At 37.0% G+C, this 19,815-nt stretch overlaps 1 protein-coding gene across 2 annotated transcripts in view; it reads right to left on the bottom strand.

Annotated features, from left to right (window-relative positions):
* LOC102218075 (guanine nucleotide-binding protein subunit alpha-11-like) overlaps positions 1–19,815 on the bottom strand; it is a 29,814-nt gene extending 9,999 nt beyond the window's left edge. The window contains exons 1-4 of one of the 2 annotated variants that reach the window (XM_023339674.1): positions 19,280–19,815; positions 18,624–18,898; positions 1,137–1,321; positions 316–470 (exon numbers count right to left, since the gene is read on the bottom strand). In XM_023339674.1, the coding sequence (XP_023195442.1) occupies positions 316–470; positions 1,137–1,321; positions 18,624–18,759 (476 nt within the window). In that variant the 5' untranslated portion in view covers positions 18,760–18,898; positions 19,280–19,815. Of the gene's footprint in view, positions 1–315; positions 471–1,136; positions 1,322–18,623 lie in introns of both variants that reach the window. The other variant, XM_005795663.3, reaches the window with a different exon arrangement.

Here is a 19,815-nt window from a genome sequence, read left to right as displayed (position 1 = left end):
GTGGACAAACTAATCCGTGTCAACATTACAGGCCGATTCCAGTCGACTTCAACAAGAACTGCTGTCATTCAGAACGGACACATAAGAATTACTTAGATGATTATTTCACTTGTATAGATATTGCAATCCAACTATGAATAAGATGAGTCTTTTTTCCAAACTTAGATCTTTCTAACAGAGCCAAATGAGGCTAATTTACATTTGATTCAAATAAAAGCCATTTTTAGTTTCTCTCATCTGCCATAAATGTTTTCCCTCCTTCCAGAACTGTCCGAAAAAGTGTAATTAATTACAGTACATAGCACACAGACATACTATTTGGTTGAATCAGAGAGCTGGTACTCTCTCCTACGATCGTAAGCCTCCTTGATCCCGGGATCGGTCCAAAGCGTCTTTATCGCACTGATGTACGGCTCTTCAAACGTCGACACCTTTTCCACGTCCACTTCCCGCACCAGAAAGGCGTTACTCTAAAAATAAATACATAAAATCAACAACTAATCATGGTATATAGGACTTTAAATTTTGCCGTCTTCATAGCATTTTCCTACATTCATAGATGTCAAGAATTTTAAGTTAAGTAGCTATCACAACATTTTGACATAGAATAAGGTAAATTTTTAAGTTAAATCAATTTGGGTGCAATGGCCTTTCTTTGCAGTAGATTTTGTTATGTTACCATTTTTAAATATTGTTTGTTGAGATAAGAATCAGTTGTGCAAACCGCTTGATCTGTGTGGGACCGTTTCAGGACAAAAATAAAAACATAAAAATTACAAAGTGGCAGATGTTTTGTAAATAATTTATAAGCAACTGTAGGAAAATATTGTCAAACACTAAAATTAAATATGGAGCAGCAGATTTAAAGGTAAAGGGCTATTTTGCTGTTTTTAAGAGACTGGGAAACTATCACATGATCTGACCGTGAAGATTGATTTATAAAGACAATATATCCCTTACAGCTGTATGAAACTGTCTTGAAAGGAAATTAATTTGAATCCGAATGAAGCAGATTTACACAAAAAGTCTAATTATGATAGTCTACCAGGGACCACAAGTCACATATGTGCAGTTTTGCACAGATCTACTGATTGTGGTACCAAAAAAAAAAAAAAAATCCCATTTGTACGGCTGACCTTGTTCTCGTCAATCTCCAAGGTGATTTTGAGGGTCTCAGTGGCACGGATCATGGCCTGCATGGAGGTGAAGATGTTCTGGTAGACCAGTTTAGTATAGCTCTTTTTGTCTTCATCTGAGTAGCCTGTCCCGTGGATTATCCTCATCTGTTTGATGAAAGTGCTCTTGCCACTTTCACCTGTCCCTATAAGACAAGACAATACAAAAAAAATCACTAATCAACTACTGGAAAACACCACAAATTTGACTTCACAAGTTTTTTGTGACCATGAACCAAATAACGTAATAGTGGCTAAAAGTGCCGGCTACGACTGGGAAGGTTTTAAAAAAATGTGGTTCTAGTTTTTCTGCAAACATGAGACAGAGGAATTAGTTTGTAGGGTGAAATCCATTAAAAGATGCAAATAAAAAGAACATTTATAATTACTCCACCTATTTAATAGTTACTTAAAATACAACTTATTGACAAGTCCTTTGTTTGAAATGTATAAAACATCAAAGGTAATACTTCTTCTACATTAATATCTGTTACTTGTTAATGATCATTTCCAAAGTATTTTTTTTAAAACCCAACTCCGATTATAAATAGGTGTGTTTGCAACAAACTGGTCTAGTCTGTCCACCCACACCTCAGTGCTGACGATGGGTCAAACTGAAGAAAGCTACACTAGTGTGTGCCGGGCATTGATCCAAACTGCAGTGAATCTCTTTCTGGCGATCAAAAAAACACACAAACAAAAAAACAAAAACAAAACAGGGACTCACCCACTTCACTTAATATACAAAAAAAAAAAAAAAAAAAGGCCTGTCATGTTAAAAAATTGCTCTAAGATCAATAAACTTTACTTCCTAATAAACACTTAACTGGAAGATATTTTAAGTATCCAAAACAAACAGCAGAAACAACAAAATAAATGAAGTCTCTGTAGACATAATTGTTCTTTAAAAAAAAAAAAAAGAAAAAAAAAAGAGCTAGTTGAGGCCAAAGCACCAGACTGAAGATCTTTTTAATCCAATTTTTGGTAAAAGGGGAAGACAGAAAGAAAAAAAAAATCCTGGACATGGAAATTTTTTGAGTCGTTTTAATTTCTAATGCGATTAATTAATTTATTGCGACAGACCTCCTTAATTCATGTGGATTTGACATAAGACTCCAAGTGGTATTTAATGGATCGATACTCAAAAATCAATGATTTCTGAAGAATATCAATAAATATCGTAGAATCGACAAAATTACACTGCCCCAGTAAATACGTAAGTGGTATATCAGTCCATGTGTTGTTGTGTATTTGAGAATACACAACAACACAAATAATTAAGATTACAATAAATGCCCAACACAAACAGGGTCTGTTTCATCAAAGCAGAATTATTTGCTGTAGCTAAGACATTAACTGGTATTACTGATATTAAAAAGGTTTTTGTAAGAATGCGGTCAAGTTTTCTATCAGTTTCCTATTTAGAAAGTCAGTATTTCAGAAATTGTGTGAATTGTATTGAGTCCATCTTTTCATAACAATTTACACTTGTTGGAGCAAGTTTTCTGCAGAAAAACAGCAGCGGCTGATAAGATAACAGAATGTGTGCTGTGCTGCACTAGGCGTCCTAAGACGAAAAGATTAAAATGTTTTCCAAGGACATGAAGACAGGAGTCTACTGTGAGGGAGTGCTGTGTGCCCTGCAATGGTTCTAACCAGACAGAATCTTTAACTGAGAAAAGCAGGTCAGGCAACACTGGAGTTTCCTTTCCAGATTGAAGTTGTTAACGCTGGGTCTACAGGGCCAAGACACTATTAGATATCCCACTTACTATTTTATTAAAGAGCTCAATCGAAGAAATAGAAGAGAGAATTGCCACTGGTTTTTAAGGACACAAGAGTCAGGAAAACACTGTATTGTCCTTGCTCAATATTAAACAAGAAAACATAGGGCAATGGGAAATATGAGTTATCCCAGATTAATTTCTAAATTCACTAGAGCTCAAGAGCAAAACGTGTAGCTTGCAGAGTGAAAAAAGGCCCTTTTTTGACTAAGATTTAGAAATTCCTTGAACACTGTCACTTTAATAGAAAACTAAACATCCCTATACATCTGCAGTCTGCTAATATACCTTGAGCATTTCTCTACCATCTAGTATTTAGAGAAGGATGGTTCATTTTACACTCTGCACAGACAAACTAAAGAGTGTTTACCTTGCAGTGGATTTGAGTTTTGCATGTATGATCAGTTTAACTCAACGCAACTTCTGCCAGCCTGAAATAGCAAGCAGAAGCTTTTGTAATGGACAAGCAACTATAAACTCATTGGAGCGACTCCTGAGGGGTAAAGCTAGTTCCCATAGCAACTCCATCACCATACTTCTAAAAATGTGGCAGAAAACACCAGCTGATCAGCCTCAGCTTGTATTCAGAGAGCTCAGGTTTAACTTTTTTCATTTTTTAACAAAAAACATCCTCAACCAGTGCTTCCGTCAGTCAAAAAAAATGTATGGCAGTTGGGAAAACTAAGCTCCCACCCACACAGAGAAAGTTTTTGCCATTTAACCGATCCACGTCCACATGGATCCGGCGTTTTGGGAAACCACAAACCAGAATTTTTTACAAACCCAGAGTGAAAAAATTTCAAAATGGCAGTGTCATGTTTCAGTGTATACATGCGAGCCACATCTTTTTTGTGGCTCGCATGTACAGTACCTCACTCTCACAAATAAACATGCCACCAAATTTGTTAAAATCAAAAAATGTGATGCTTTATTAGAGTGGTTTTATTATGATTCAAAGTTTACTTTACAGGAATTTTGTTTGCAAGTGCAAAACCAAGTTGCACCTTACAGCAGCAACTGCTTGCTGAATTCCCACCAGCATTTACTTGAATTAAAGAAAACCATTTGTGGTCATTTGTTTCATGTTTTTCCCTTTGACTTATTTGTTGTCTATGAGACATAAATCAGCTAGTTGTTAACCACCAGCTGGATCTAGACTGATAAAATGGTCGCACCCACAAATAGACAAGATATACTTAGGAGGAACAACAGAAAAGTATCCATCCCATCATGCTGACATGCCTTTCAGATGTATGCAAATAGCTTTAACTTCAGTACTAATCCACAAAAAAGTAAAATAAACGGCAAAATTACCCCAATGTGACTATGGTATGGCAGCCGTTGTTTTAATAGGCCAATAAATCTTCACAAAAAACAATTGTTGTTGTTGCCAAGATTAAAAAACATGTCCTCCAGAGAAAACAGTTGCATATTAGCCAGCTACATTTACTAAGAACTGATCAACTTGGATCAAACAGAAGCAAGATATAAATCAACCAAGTTGAGTCAAAGCAAAAGCAAAAGATTTTGAGGTTCTTATCGTCAAATGGGTTAATTTTGACTTAAAACACAATCTTTTTATTTTCACATGAGCTAACTATAGAAAAACTACTAAGTCATGCAGCTAATTCATAATAACTCATCTTTAAAGCAAAAACCTGAGCAGCATTACTCTTTCAGCAAAATAAACTTTAAAGTTCAGCATCAACACATGGAAAAAATTGCAAAATAGACAAGAAGGAGAAAAAGGAGGCACAAAGGGTGAAAAAGAGGAAGCAAACAGCACTCTGAGTAAATGATTCCTGAGAAGCCTATCCAAGCACATCAAACAGGAAGTGATGTCCAAAGAGTTTTAATTACTGCCATAATTAAACAGCAGAGAGTTGGGTCAGATGGCACAGCTGGAGGCCCGACTCGATGTAGAAAAACTTAATTATTGCTGAGTGTCCATTTGTGGGAACTTTTCCCAAGATTAGTTTAGGAATTTAAACTTTATTCGCCACAAAGGAGCTTTGATGAGAAGCTATAAAGGATCATGTAGTAGTCTATAGTTTCTGCTGTGCAGGAGCCCCGCTTAACAGTAGCTACACATAAAATGAAATATGGAAAGGTCATTGGAAAAAAACTGCTAAAAATGCTAAGGTGCATTCAGACCAGCCCTATTGAATGAATGTCAAGCACGTTTCCTCAGACAGTGCAGTTTCTTTGGGGAGGTGTCAATGTGCAGTCGATCTTTAGAGTGAACACCGTTCCTTTAAAAACACAAGTCTTGGCCCGCTTCAAGTGAACACCACAGGACAAAACCAAAACAAATCTGCATGTAGCAAGACAGTCAGAAACATTCTTCCATGTTGAGAAAGGATAAATTTAAAATCCAGACGGCATATAAGGCACATATGTTGTGCATTCAATGTGTTTCACAATGTTTTTCTGGTACTGTTATAATAACGCTAAACGTGGCAAAAACAATCATTTATTACTCCTTTCTTAGGCACTGATAAAGTCATTACCACAGGATGCAGCAGTCATAGTCTCTCTAACACAAATAGAGCTCTTTAAAATCACTTATTTTTATTACTATTCTTTCAGGACACCTAAAAGAATAGTTTTAGGTGTCTATTGTGGGCGGTCTATTAAAGCATCTATGAGATAATGTGAGATCAAACTATTTCTTCGTTTCAATAGAATCTTAATTTTCATAACACATGACCATTTTTGGCAACTATTCTTTATTCACCTGTTTTGTCTTTTTTCCTCTGGTATTTCCACTCTAGTTTCCTCTCACTCAGTGCTAAAAGAAAATTATTTGCTGTAATAAGAGGGCTTATTTTAACATACTGAACCAAACTGTAAGCATGTGTATTATTATAGAACTTGAAGATAAGTTGTTGGCTCACTCAGTGGACTAACTACAAATATCAAATAGCTTACTATATATAACAATATTTTTATACTGTAATAAAACTCAAAATTATTTACACCACTAACAGGTTTGAATTGAAAATTATTTTTCATTCAACCAACAACTTTGTTTCTGATAGATGAGTACCATCAGTTTTGGAAAAAATAAATTTCAATGTAAAATTAATGTCAAAATGTTTATTTTCATTACACCAGACAAATACTTTATTTGTATCACAATAATCTTTAGCTCTGGGCCAATCCAACAGGGCAAAATTCCTTCATGACATAAGAAACATCTCGGTAAAATTAAAAGATTACATTAACCTAATTCTGCCAGAAGTTTTGGATTTCATTAGTCAAAAACTACAGAAGACAGGTTGATGACTACTGGAACAATAGACCACAGATTAGGAGAGAGAAGGATTGTGTGTCAGCAGCACAGGAGAACCACAGGGGACTGTACTCTCACCATTTATTTTCACTCTGTACACATTTGACTTCCTGTACAAAATACATTCCTGTTGTCTGCATAAATACTCAAATGACTGCAGTCGTATCAGAGAGGACAAGAAGCCGAGAGACCTGGTTGACTGCTTTGTGTCCAGGTGTGGGAACAATCCCATCTTCAAAGTGAACAAAAAGTAGGTCATTGCAGATTTTAAGAAAAATAGGGTTAAATGTCAAATCCTTTTTCCTTCCTTGAAAAGTAAGTGGAAGTGGCTGAGGAGTATAAGTTCGGGGTGCCACACTAAGATCAGTTTCTCATGCAAGTATCGGTTGATTGAGGATCTCACAAAATTAAGAAAATCTGTGTCGATTTAATGATGTCCCCAATATAAATATTTCTGTGGTCACCTGGACGTCCGGTAAGTCAGCAGTCTTCCCCATGAATGTGTTGGCTATAATATAGCCAGTTGGTGTTTCGTAATATTCTAATTTTCAAAGGCACAGAGTTTCATATTTTTTAAATCATAAATTGAAATCTATGTACAAGTTATCCTTTTTGAAATGAGTAATAAAAATGTTTTATTTTTTTTAGATAAACTTGTTCTATTGAGTAGGCAGTCCTTTTCAGACTACAGCCCAGTTTATCCTGTGGTTTAAGTGCCAGCTGCTGTTCAACACAGATGACTACTCATGCAAGGCCACAACTTGTTTTCTGACCTTCAAAGTTTTCATAATTTAGTAGCTCCAACAGTCAGTTTGCAATCTGCTAAGCATGCACATTAATAGCCGCTCTGCTGCAAGACTGTACGATGACAGATACACATGATGGCTGCACATGTCAAATCGTCAACATCCTGAATTTGTATAAAAGTTTCAGAATTACTTCAGGTAAAAGGCATTGTGATGAGCTAATATGTATCCATATCTGATCAAATTGACTGGTCATACCGAAAAGTTCCTGTCGCTAAAATGACCAAACAAAATAAGTACAAATATAAATAAAATTGCGTAGGGGTATTTTTTTTAAGTAGTAAAAATAACTTAATTTTCACATGGATTTTTAATTTTCTAAACTTGTAGGTAAAGCATTGTAAAAGAATGAATCATAGTATTAAACAATTTGCTGTAGGGGAATAAAAACGCAAATTCAAAATAAAAAAATTGGTCTTGATGGCTTTTAACTCTATAGAGTTAGTAAGCCATTAAATTATTAACACAGGCACTTATACTTGATATCAAGGATTGGATTTCAGATCTCAAGTTTCAAAATTATTGCTTGGAGCCATATCTTAACTATGGATCTCAAGGGTTAAATAAACTTTTGTGCTCACATGACTCTCCATATTTACCATCACGGGTAACTCATCTGTCTTGGAGCCAGAATGTATTGCTGATTAAACCACTAATGTCATGATGTACACCCAAAATCTCAGGTCTTTACCTCTAGGTTCTTCTTTAATAACTCATGCTCTTAATGAGGCCATGTGTGTCAGTAATGAACCAGGCAGGCACTGACAAGAAAGGGACCGTGCAGTCCTTAACAGACCTGGCTGCTATGGTTCTGCCGAAACTCTGGGTGTGTCGACCTTGGTTTGCTCACTGTGTTACAGTGACGTGACAAACAGACAACACAGAATGAAACACCTGCTTGTCTTGCTTTTATAGCTCACTATGAAACTTGAGTTTTCATCTTCCAGACAAATGCATGCATGCAACTCTAAATAAAACAATTGATTGGTAGCTATATTTAACAAGGCATAGCTTAACAATAACAAAGACTTAAAAAAAACATTGATGTTGGATTTCAAAAGGATTGTGGACTCTTTAGAAAGGGTGTCAAAGTAATCAATATCACAATATAAATCATTACTTAAAGATAATTGTTCTTGCCAAAATCAAACTAAACTGACCCATGAACAGCTACTGATATTGCTGAGTTTCCTTACAGCAGCATACGCTCTGCACCTCCTTGGCTCCCTGCAGCTGCTGGAAGATTTAAACTCTAACATGGAAAGTTTTTTTTTTACCCGATGGCAATCATGGCACTAAATTCAAAGGCATAAGAACTTCTGTTCTTGACACCACTTTGTTAAAAATGTACAGTCTGTTGCAACACCTCCAGGCGCTGCAACCATCTTCTGATGTCTATTTATTTCTCATTTTGTACTATTTATTTCTTTATCTTTGTATATTACGTATATACACATAACCTGCATCTTAACTCGAGTCAAGCAAATCTCAATCTCGTTGTAATCTGTTGATGACAATGACAAATAAATCTTATCATATCTATCTTATCTTATCTAACATGGAAAGTACAGATAGAAAACAAGCAGCATGAGTAGCACTCTTTATCCAACAAGGCAAACACAAAGTGTTGTTCAGAGCTACTTTCCCTTCAAGGCAGAAAGGAAATGCTAGCTTTGCTAATGCTAACAATTCACCGATGTCAAAGCAACTTAAAAAGGGCAGTAAAGCTCCTATTTGCAGCAGTGAAGCCGTAAACCTTCTGGATGACATAGGCTAACGCTATCTGCTTGAAAATCATCTTCACAAACACTAACTGTGCGATGACGGTGCTCTAATCAGGACGCACTTCCCAGTTGCGGCGCTCCACACCACACAACAGTCTGCTCTAATAGTTTATGGTCCAGTGAACTACTAAATAGTTAAGTAATGAAAAAAACCAGTGCAAGACGCTCTGCTATAATTGATCATGAAGAAAAATATTATGCAAAATTGCCAGAAAGACATGAATTGCACAGGGCTTCTGTTTGAATTAACCAAATCCATCTTTGTTTTAAAATACAATTTATTTTAGCATAGAATGACTCTTTATTTGTTCCCTAGTAGTAAAATTTTATTTGTATCAAAAGCAAATTGACAGGCAAATGAAATCACATAGTGGCTAAAGACAAGAAGTAATAAAAAAGAATAATTGCACAACTGATTTAAAGATATATGCTTGCATAAAGGATATTAACACAGTATCTGTTTTGCTAAATGAAATTGACAAAAAAATACGGTGGTACTGAAAACAGTGCACTATTTTTGTTAGTATCTGTATTTAGTTTTAAATTTTGGTATAATCTTACTCTTTAGATAATCTATGCTATGTTTTCTCTGTAAGCTTGTGCATTTTTTGTAATAAATTGGATAAAACGATTAAGTAGTTAGTGCCATCTATTGAAAGTGTTGCGCAAGTATCAAGCCCACTTTTTAACCAACATCACTGCAATCTGCATTGCAGTGAGACAACACTGAAAAAGGCTAAGCTTTAAATTTAAATTCTACGCCACATTACGAATGAACAAACAAGAGAGGGTAATGACAGGCTTCAAATCTAGAGAAAGCCTAGATTTGGCTTGGCAAGATATTAAGGTATAGAAAGTATCCCATTTGTAAACAAATCTGCTCAAAAAAAAAAAAACGTGGCTACAAAAAAAAAAAAAAAAAGTCTAACAGATCATCTTCCCATTTCAACCTGAAGTGTTTATTTTGGGGGTAATTGAAACGTAGGTATCCGGTAGCCTCAAATTTGACCCCAGAAAATATCAGCATTCGGGAGAGTTCCTGAATAATTCAATAAGTGTGGTTCACAGGTTCTGTGGCTTTAGTCAGTTCAGATCCCGCTTAGACATTTAAGCCTCTAAAGACATTACAAAGAAAATCATAACAATGAGGATTACACTCTTACAAAACCTATTATAAACCTGCAAAGGTGAGCCGATTCCAAGCTGCCTCTGGCCATTCACAAATCACAGATAAATAAAGCAATGTCCACCATCAACATCAGTACTGAACATAAAATCTGTCTGAAGTCTTCCCATCCTATTATTTTAAAACAATAATGGTGGGTGAGTTCAGTGTAATGGCAGAACAAATCCTTGAAATGTTTATGTTATGTTTGAGCTTCTCATCAGAAATGATTCAAGTCTTGCAATTCTGGACCTCACTGGTCGCATAAACCACACATCATCTACATCACTCACTCAAGCCGCAAAGCTGGCTTGTGCCTACACAAGTCAGACAACAGACTCTAACAGAGAAGGTAACCATCGGGCTCAACCCCTCTGTCACGTCAGGCCTTTCACAGAACACATGAAGGTGGTAAAACAAAGGTCTAATCCCAGCCTGAAGTGTTTTGTAAAAGGGAATAAGGACATGCCTCTATTAAAACGGACCATAAAAAACCCCAACTTGATTATTATGGTCCACTGGTATTTTAAGCAGCTCCAACAAATCAAATATTCTGTCTTTAATTCTGTCTGCTGACTGACAGCTTCACCAGTACCATAAATGCTATGTACACACCAAATAATTAGAACGATTATAATAAAGATGTGCATTTTACAAAGGATCATCGAGAATTGGATACTGGAATAACTGGTTTTGACTGTCGGATGTAGTCAAAACCAGTTGACTACATCAGACAACTGGTTCGGATGCATCATTCATCTTACTGGGCTTGAAAATATAGATAGAATAGATGCAAAATGAAAATTACTTAGGAAAGGACAGATTAAATTTAGCCACAGCAACAATCAGTCGTACCAATGCATAATTATACATGTGAGGCCTTAATAAAGTATCCTCTACCTCTGCCTTCAGCAAGCCTAAATCCCTTTGAGGAGAGCTGAGATATGAGGAGGAATCCCTGTGATGTCCAAAAATACTGCTGTACAAACAAACCCTCCAGTTTCTTTCGGGTCATTTTTAGCTTTTCAGTGCGGACTGTTCAGCTCCACTGTCTGCAGTTTTGTTATTTCAACAAAAGCCAACCGTGTTTGCCGTTGCCTTGGAAGCAGCCAACATGGAGGCAAACAAATATGGCCAACTTGAGGCTTATCTGCTTATTTCACTGTAAGATTTGCTAAGAGAAGCCATAATGGGCGTAGGCAGCTCCATGCATGAGACAACTTTGGGTGTTGCCAAAAACAAATACTTATTAACCCAGATAGTTCTAACCCGTTTAGGCAATGTGAGATCAACTGCATGCTTGTTTTGCATGTCTTAATTCAAAATCTTAATATTTTATTTATCAGTCCTGCCTCTGCCTGTCATTTGCATGGACTGATTGCAGCCCCGATGTTGTGAATTGAAGAGGTGTGTGGATGAGATTTAACGTCTTAGCTTGATTAAATCCAACCATTATCTTTGAAATCCCAACTGCTGTCGAACAATCTTCTAAAAATAAAAGTCTTGACTTAAAGCCGTTTTAAAATTGGATGTTGATCTTTGTTTTCAAGTCTCTTAATCCTTAAGCAAATCTAAACATATAATTAAATAAAGTATGGGTAAATATTGTATCTTTCAAAGTTTTTAAACTTGGCAAGTTAATTTCAAGTTATATTTTTAAAGAAAAATGTGATGACCAAATAAAATACTAACTCCAGCATGACTGAGGATATTCTCACATCTGATCCTGCACCAACGTTTGTGCTTGTGATACCAAGTACATATTTGAAATAGATTCTTAGGTCACATTGCATTTTGTGCAAATACAAGTTACATGATATACCTGCATGTGTTCTCATTACCCACATGTTCTGTGTCTACCTAACCATGCTGGCAATAGATGGGAAGAGAAACTGGAAGAGGCGGGTTGTGCTGCCAAGAAGAGCCAGCAGATGATCTGTTCCTCTATTAAAACAAAGCAATAAACGAAAAGAAAACAGATGTGAATCACTAGCAGAGACGCAACGGTCAGAATTTTGTGGCCCATTGCCAACTTGTTTTTTGGGTAACACTTTATTTGACGGGATGTGCATAAAACCGACATGACGCTGTCATAAACATGACATAACACCTGTCATGAACATGGAGTCTTTATGAAAGTCTACGACAGCTGTCATGAAGTGTCATTCGGTAAATAATGTCACTTTAGTGCAAAGTTGCTCTAAAAGTTGCTTTGAAAGTCCATTAAAAGGGTCAACTTTGCACTAAAGTGACATTGTCTGCAAAAATCATGCAAAGTTGGGATTTTTAATGCAACTTTTAAAACAACTTTGCGTTAAGTGTCATTATTTACCAACTGACACTTCATGACAACACTCAAACATTCATAAAAACTCCTTCATGTTCATGACAGTTGTTATGTCACGTTTATGACAGTGTCATGTCAGTTTTATGCCCACCCCGTCAAATAGTTTTACTGTTTTTTTTGTTATGCTTAGACCTTATGATTTCTAATTTACAAAGAGATTATGAACAGTATTTAAAATATCATCCTCAACTTTCTTCTTTAAAGCAGCAATACATAAAAAGGAGCTGCTCCTTCTCTTCACCAGTACCACCTAGAAACAACCAATCAGAACCAGGAGGAGGGTCTTAGTGCTATCATCTTATGCCTTCCTCCTGGTTCTGATTGGTTGGTTTCTGAACAGGCAGAGTGAATTTCTTCAGACAGCAATAGTAGCTCAGAGAGGTAATGAAGTAGCTTGGTTCTTTCTGAGTATATAAATAATAAAAGAGTCGGGGACAATAGGTCTAATAAAAAAGGATTTGTGTTCACTTGATTAAAAATATAAGGAGTTTGTTCAAGTTAGTTTGAGCACACATTTATGAGCAGGGCAGGCACACACTGGGAGTAGGGACACACATTTACCAGATAAGGGATGTTAATTTTTAAACTTGTCCGACAGAAGATCAACATTTTATTTGGATGTAAAGAAGCAAAAATCCAAACTGAAGTCACAACTTAATGAAATCTGTGCACATTTTAGTCACTGGTTTCTTTCATAGAGTACAGAGCAGAAGACTGCTCTTCCGACTGCTCCACTCTTCACCACACCAAAGGGGAACGACGGCATGTTGCTGGAATAACAGCTGGAATAATTGCCTTCCCCTAAAACTTCAAACAAAACCACCAGTGTTTCTTACAGGTAGCAGATGAGCATCTCACTCTGCTGCATCAAACCAGAACTACAGAGCTCTAACCACAACACCACATGAAGAGCTTCCAGTTTAACTCAGAACAAAGCAACAAACGCAATAGACCAATGTCAGAGTTGCATACGTTTGCTGAAAAAGCTCATACTAGTACATTGCAAAAATATAGAGTATTGTGTCAACGTGCAATAATTGATTTCTTGCCAGTCATTTTAAAAAGTGAAAGTCGTCATGTACGGCAGTGTTTCCCAAACCTGGTCCTCTAGTAATACTGCCCTGCATGTTTTAGATGTTTCCCTGCTTAAATACGCCTGATTCATCTGACTGCATCTCAGCAAACACCTGTTAAATGAAATCACCTGAGCTGAAGCAAGGAAACACCTAACATGTCAAACTCAAGGCCCCTGGACCAAATCCGGTCCACCATAGCTTTTTATTATCGTTTACTGCCAAATTATATCAGTCGCTCCAGTTTCTTGAGAACTATTGTTGAAATTTATGCAAAAACAAATCCCCACACTTTATTGCACGAATAATCGGAGGTTTATTGCAGATTTTTCTCAAAAATTGTCAAAAATATTCTTACTTGCGAGTAATAAGTTGCATTTACTGTCATAAATAAGCAGGAATATTTCCCAATTACTACCAGAAACACTTTGATTTTTATTGCAAAAAGTATCACAAAATCCTGGAGGGACTGAAAAGATTTCAATAATATTTCATTTTAAGAATTAATTGATATTTTAACAGTTTGATGAACAGGTTTTATCAATGCATTCTGGCACAACCATAGCCTTTATTCGGTCTCAGTTTTACTTATTGATATGACTGTCAAGAAATATTAAGTATTAATTTTCTTCCAGATGTACAAGCATTTGATTAAAGCTTCAATGCTAATTTTAATGTTGCCACCAGAAGCAGTGAAACAACCAAAACAGATGTATACAAATGCAAGGCAGTAGTTATTGGCGGTCCAATAAACAAAGACAGTAATAATAAAGCTACATAGAGCATGTAGGTCTACTCAAAGGATAAAAGATGGCCATAATAGCTGCAGAAAGAGAAGTGAGACAACCACAACTCACTAACACTATGAGAAGCAGGAAAAAAAAGCCTCCTACAATTTAGACTTTTATGGTGACCGAAAGCACAAAGTACTGCGACTTCCAAATAATTCTCAAGAAGTCACCTTTCCAGTTCATTATTAGAAACAGGAAAAACTAGTCAACTGAAATGGCGAGCTCCAGTAAGAAGCACTTTCAATTGTATGTTTGAAGATGTAGTTTAAACAAAATAGGAAATGTTTTATGTTGCTACTCAAACGAATACTGGCTAAAACAAAGCTGGAATTAAATTAATATTTATTTCTTCTGAATAAATTATTGTGACAACGTGATTTATTCGTGAAAGGTGTATGTCATCTCAAAATGTTAAACTCTTCCAAACGTATTAAAGTGAAAATGAAACAAATTCATAAATATGGGTATTTAAAATGCATTATTGCTATAACAACTGTATGTAACTTTGTAATTTATGGTGTGTACATTCTGTATCGTTGGTAATCTACATTAACACAAAAATACAGCTTTGTAATATCCAATCGAGGTCAGATAATTACCGCAGCTTGATGGCATATTGACACTTTACCAAAATCTAGTGATCTCATTGGCACTCCCCAAGTTCCCTAAGGCAAATTAAAATGCATTAAGTTTGTTGTCAGTAGAGCAGTGCTTTGAGGAAAATGTTTTATTCATTTCTATATTTTCAAGTCCCACAATCTCTAGAAAGTCAAAAATTAGGTTTTTAAAAGTCAGAAACACATGTATTTAAGTTGACAAAAATTAGGCAAGTAACAAGTGCAGCTTTTCCAACATAACCAACATCTGACTTCTAGCAAACCCTGGTGCTACTTGTAGTTAGACAAAGTGACATGCACATGTAAGTAGTTACCATACTTTATTTTTACAAGCAGCATTGCTATACTATTTAAGTCTGCAAAATATATCCCTTATTCTTCTTAGTTTGTAATAAACTATGTTTCATTTCAGTTTAAACCGCTCCTCAAGTTTTGTTTTGAACCAGCGCTGTATTCGTTGGTTAGCTTGTGGCTAATCAACTTTGCATGTTGCCCATTTAATCAACTGACAATGTCCCACAGGGGCTGATTATTTCTGAGCCTGAGACAAAACCCTGCAAGAATTTGTAGTCCACTTATCTAAAAGCAGACATAAGAGCGCTTTGAACTTCTTGATGTGGTGTTAGAAATTTCTTAGGAAACAGGACTACAAGTAGATCACCAAACAGTAAATGGAAGTCTATGGAGCATCTAGAACAACAACAAAAAAGTATCTAAAGACAATTCAGGTGAAAACATGGACTGTCTGCCAACTTTATAAGGTGACTCATTCACATTTTTGGAATAGCAGTCTTGCAATTGTAAGGCTGTCAGTTCAATTCAGGTGTTCCCCACATGTTGATCCACCCCTGGGCAGCAAGTTTACCATGAGTTTAGTATCGAGCCACAAATTTATCAGCACTGAGTGTGTGTGAAAGTGGCTCTGAGGTAAAAGTGCCTCGAGTATCCAGCATGACAAGAAAAGAACTACACAAGTGTAGTCAGTGTATTCCGACTGGTTAATTACAACCTCTTAAAAGAGACACCTACAGCAAATGTGCATCAGAAGAAAGGCTGGATGGGTGCACATTTTTGGGCCTGTCGCAATAAATGTTGCTGGATGATAAATTGTCCCAGAAGTTATTGCAAGGTTTCCCGTAGAAAACTTGCTAAGCCCGGTGGTTTGGTGCTAGGGCAGTCATTCATCCAGCGGCCCGTCATGTTTTAGAGTTAAAAAGTTGACAGGAAATTTGAAAATATCACTTGATAATCATGTATTATTGAAAGATTAATACCTGAACACCAACTATAAAATCTTAAAAAATGCAAACATTTTAAAAAAGACTTAAATAAATAAGTAATGCTTAGCCTGGTGGGGTACAAGTAAAGCCTGGTGGCCAGCCAGGCTTATAAGACACTGGGGGAAACTGTGTATTGTGATAAACAATAATATTGTTTTGAGACCACTTTCAAGTAATGAAAATGGTCTCAAAACATGAGACCACTTGAATGTGTTCTTGCATTATTAATGCATAATAATGCAAGAACAAATTCTCAAAGATAAATAAGCTTTAAATACTGATGAACATTTAACCCTAGAACTGGAAGACACTTTAAATATTGCAATAGGCCTTCACATTTGCAATTTGAAAAGCTACGTTTAAATATACAGGTATTTTCTAAGCCCTTAGCACAAATTGCTTAGAGAAAAAAATATCAACTTTAATTTTCCTATGGTGGCAGGGAGAAGGGAAAAAAAAGTAGCGTTGAATTAACCATAATGATGAATTACTGCCCACACCGTTTCACGTAACTTGACTAAGAAGACGTTAAAACAGGCTTGTCCACATATTTGTCAGGAAATATCAAGATTCAGCATTATTATTTTGGAAACACTGATGGTTCTGAATGCATTTAATAACTGGGTAAACGGTTCAACTTAGTGACACTACGGCACAAGTATATACCAAGGACATCGAAGAAGGAAACATTTATCAATACAAGTTGCTATGCTTGCTTGTGTTGACTCATATGAAAGCGAACATCCTTACAAGCAGGAAGTGTGTATTCAGTCAGCTGTGACAACAAACCAGAGTTAGGTATCCTTTAACATGATCCTGAGTCTTTGCCAGTTTTTCAGAGAAGCAGACCTGAATCCTGGGCCAAACCTTTGCTTCAGTGTAACCAGCAACGTCTATCAACACAATTACATCAGTGCACAAAGGTTTTATTACTCCAGTCTCATTTAGAAATCAGCCAACTCCTAGGGCAGAGGTCATTTCCCAAAGTAGACCACCTGAATGAATGCCGTACCAAGGCCAGACATCCAGAGAGAGCTGCCTCCTTTGTAGCAGACTTAATTAAAAGCCAACTCTTGCTCTCTTGTTTTACACACACATAAATCTATGGTAATCCTAAAGTAGGCTAATAAAACATGGAATGGAATATGTTGTTAATTTTGCTTTTCATTCGCCAAGATTATAGGGTCTAAATGTTTTGTGTATATTTTACAAAAGAGGCAAATTAGAGTTACCGTACTCTATCATTCTGCTGCTGTTTATAGGTTCATCACAATGGTAAGAATTTGTTTAGTAGAAATGTCAAAAGAAAAGGAAACCAAAACCTGAAGCGTTTTATTACAGCTCATAAAGACAGTCTCAGGTAAGACTAAGTAGTCAGTGAAAAAAAACTATAGATAAAAGATTTGTTTCTTTTGTCACATACACAGAGCTCTCAACAATTATTGGTAATTGGTAATAATTTTAAAAGACATTTGAAATTGCCTTTGTGATTTTATGAAGCAACTCTTTGCTGCAGATCTCCAAAAGGGATTTGTAGATTTGTTTACCTCCCTTACCAACCTCACAATGGGACGACCAGAGGAAAACAGGTCAGTTCTATTTTTTTTCTGTTTTTTTTTTCCACAGTTCCAGATTATTAAATATTATTCTGACTTTAGATACAAAAAATGTAGGCAAGTTATCCTTGCCTTGTAGCCACATCTGCCTTACACAGCATGTTCACCCATCTTTCCGCTCTTAAAGAGAGGCTAAAATGTTGTCAGAGTTATATCTCTAGGAAACAGAAAGTCATGAACAACAAATGCAGATTTGGAAAAATCTGGAAAAACTTGGAATTGGTCTTTTTTTTTTTTTTTACCAATTCTGATTTAAAGAATACCATGAGAAGCGTCAGTCTACTTAAAAAATATCCTAGAAACTCCAGTCAACTTAAAGCAAGCAAAACACTTTTAAAAAATAGCTCATTTTATGTATATTTTATAGAAATCCGTACGGTTAGCAACATGTGTTGCTCTGGTGATTCCATCTTACTGTTAATGTTCTTATTTTTTTTCGCTACAAAGCTGCAGTGAAACCAAAAAGGTTGGATTTTTCTTTCCTTTTCAGTGTGAGGTTTTGCCGCCACAATAAAGGTTTTGTCTATTTTCAGACTTTTTACGGGTCTTTGCGAGGAGAGTCATCACCGAGTCTGATCCTGTGCATCTGAGCCTACTGCTCTGAGCTTAGTTCTTGTTTCCGCTCATTGTCCTGCAGGAACCACGCTCCTCTCTGAACCGCGTGTGATTTTAGATTTTTGCATATCACATCCCAAACAAATCCTGTGGTGGCCTGAGTAATGTGGCTTGAGCAATTGTGGTTTCGGTGTTTTTGCATGTGCGACCTGCACAGTGCAATTACGTCCAACAGTTTTGGCTTTGGGTGCACCGGGGTCAAATTGAGCAATCTTTACAACAATGTAAAAAAAAACAACATAAAACCAATCACTTGTGTGATCATGCAGACCTACCTAAGAGCAGCAGCTTCAGCTCCCTTCGTGCGTCTCTCTTATCTCGCCGGAGTTGCTTCTCGATCTCAGCGTTGATCCGCTTGGACTCCTTCGCCTCCTCGCTCAGGCAACAAGCCATCATGGGCTCCAAAGTCATCACCGCATGAGCTGGGGGGGGAAAAGTCCGTCTGACAAGGAGCGCCGGGCTACACCACCGCCGAGAGTATCAGAGTGCAGGAGTCCACTTTCAAGTTGGTTACAGTCTTGCTGCTTTGTGCAGAATTTGGCCTTGTTTGCTGATGTAAAAAATAATAATAATAAATTGCCGTCAAAGGTTCAATATTTGACAGCTTTGTCTCGGTAAAAAAAATTAAAAAAAATGTTTAAAAACTACGAGGACAATGAGAGATTTACAGAAAATCTGCACTGCAACATGTCCACTTTAGATGGCTGCAGACGTGCAATTAACACATTTTAATTTGATGCACTCCCCAAATTGAGCTGGTTTTAGTTTGGATGCGTTCACTTAGAAGCTAGGCTGGAAAACTAGCTAGACGCTGGAGTGCTAAACGACTAAATAAATTCGCAGCTGTTCATTATTTTATAGACACTTTTAGCAATTTTCCTTGATGAAAAACAGATGTATATATGAAGAAAAAAAAAACAAAACTACCAACTTCAGGCCCAGAGACGGTGGGACACAACAGGCTGCCACGGCCACATCTGTACAATCCCTTCTCCTGGTCGCCTGGCCGAGTGCGAGCCTAGCCGCCCAGAAAAACCTACCCTGGAAGAAACGCCCAAGCTGTGACAATTAATCGCCGTCAAACTGTCCATCCAGACAGCTTGGCTCACTGTCTCATGGTCCTCGGAGAACAACAAGCCCGGGAATAATCCAAACGAGAGTGTGAGCGCAGAGCTGTCGCTGCTATCTCTTCCACACTGGAGCCCAGTGAGGCTAACTGTTAGCTGGGTAGGCTAGCCAAGGAAACCATCCCTAAAAGCCACTCAGCCTGGAATGACAGACAGCCGCCATGGCCTTAACCTTAAACTCTATTCGGGGATCTCGGTGGCGGAATAGCCTCAAGACGTGAAAATAGATTGCTGACAATTATTGTCCGTGCATTTTGTCGCTCCTTTTAATTTTTCCTGGTGATTCTGGTCGCTCCTCGTCACCCACTCCACAGCCCCGGTGTGGCGCTACTGCTGCTGC

Source organism: Xiphophorus maculatus, chromosome 9 (genome assembly GCF_002775205.1).
Source record: "Xiphophorus maculatus strain JP 163 A chromosome 9, X_maculatus-5.0-male, whole genome shotgun sequence".
Taxonomy (NCBI): domain Eukaryota; kingdom Metazoa; phylum Chordata; class Actinopteri; order Cyprinodontiformes; family Poeciliidae; genus Xiphophorus; species Xiphophorus maculatus.
The sequence above is the reverse complement of the archived record's forward strand: the minus strand, read 5'-3'. Positions and strand labels throughout refer to the sequence as shown.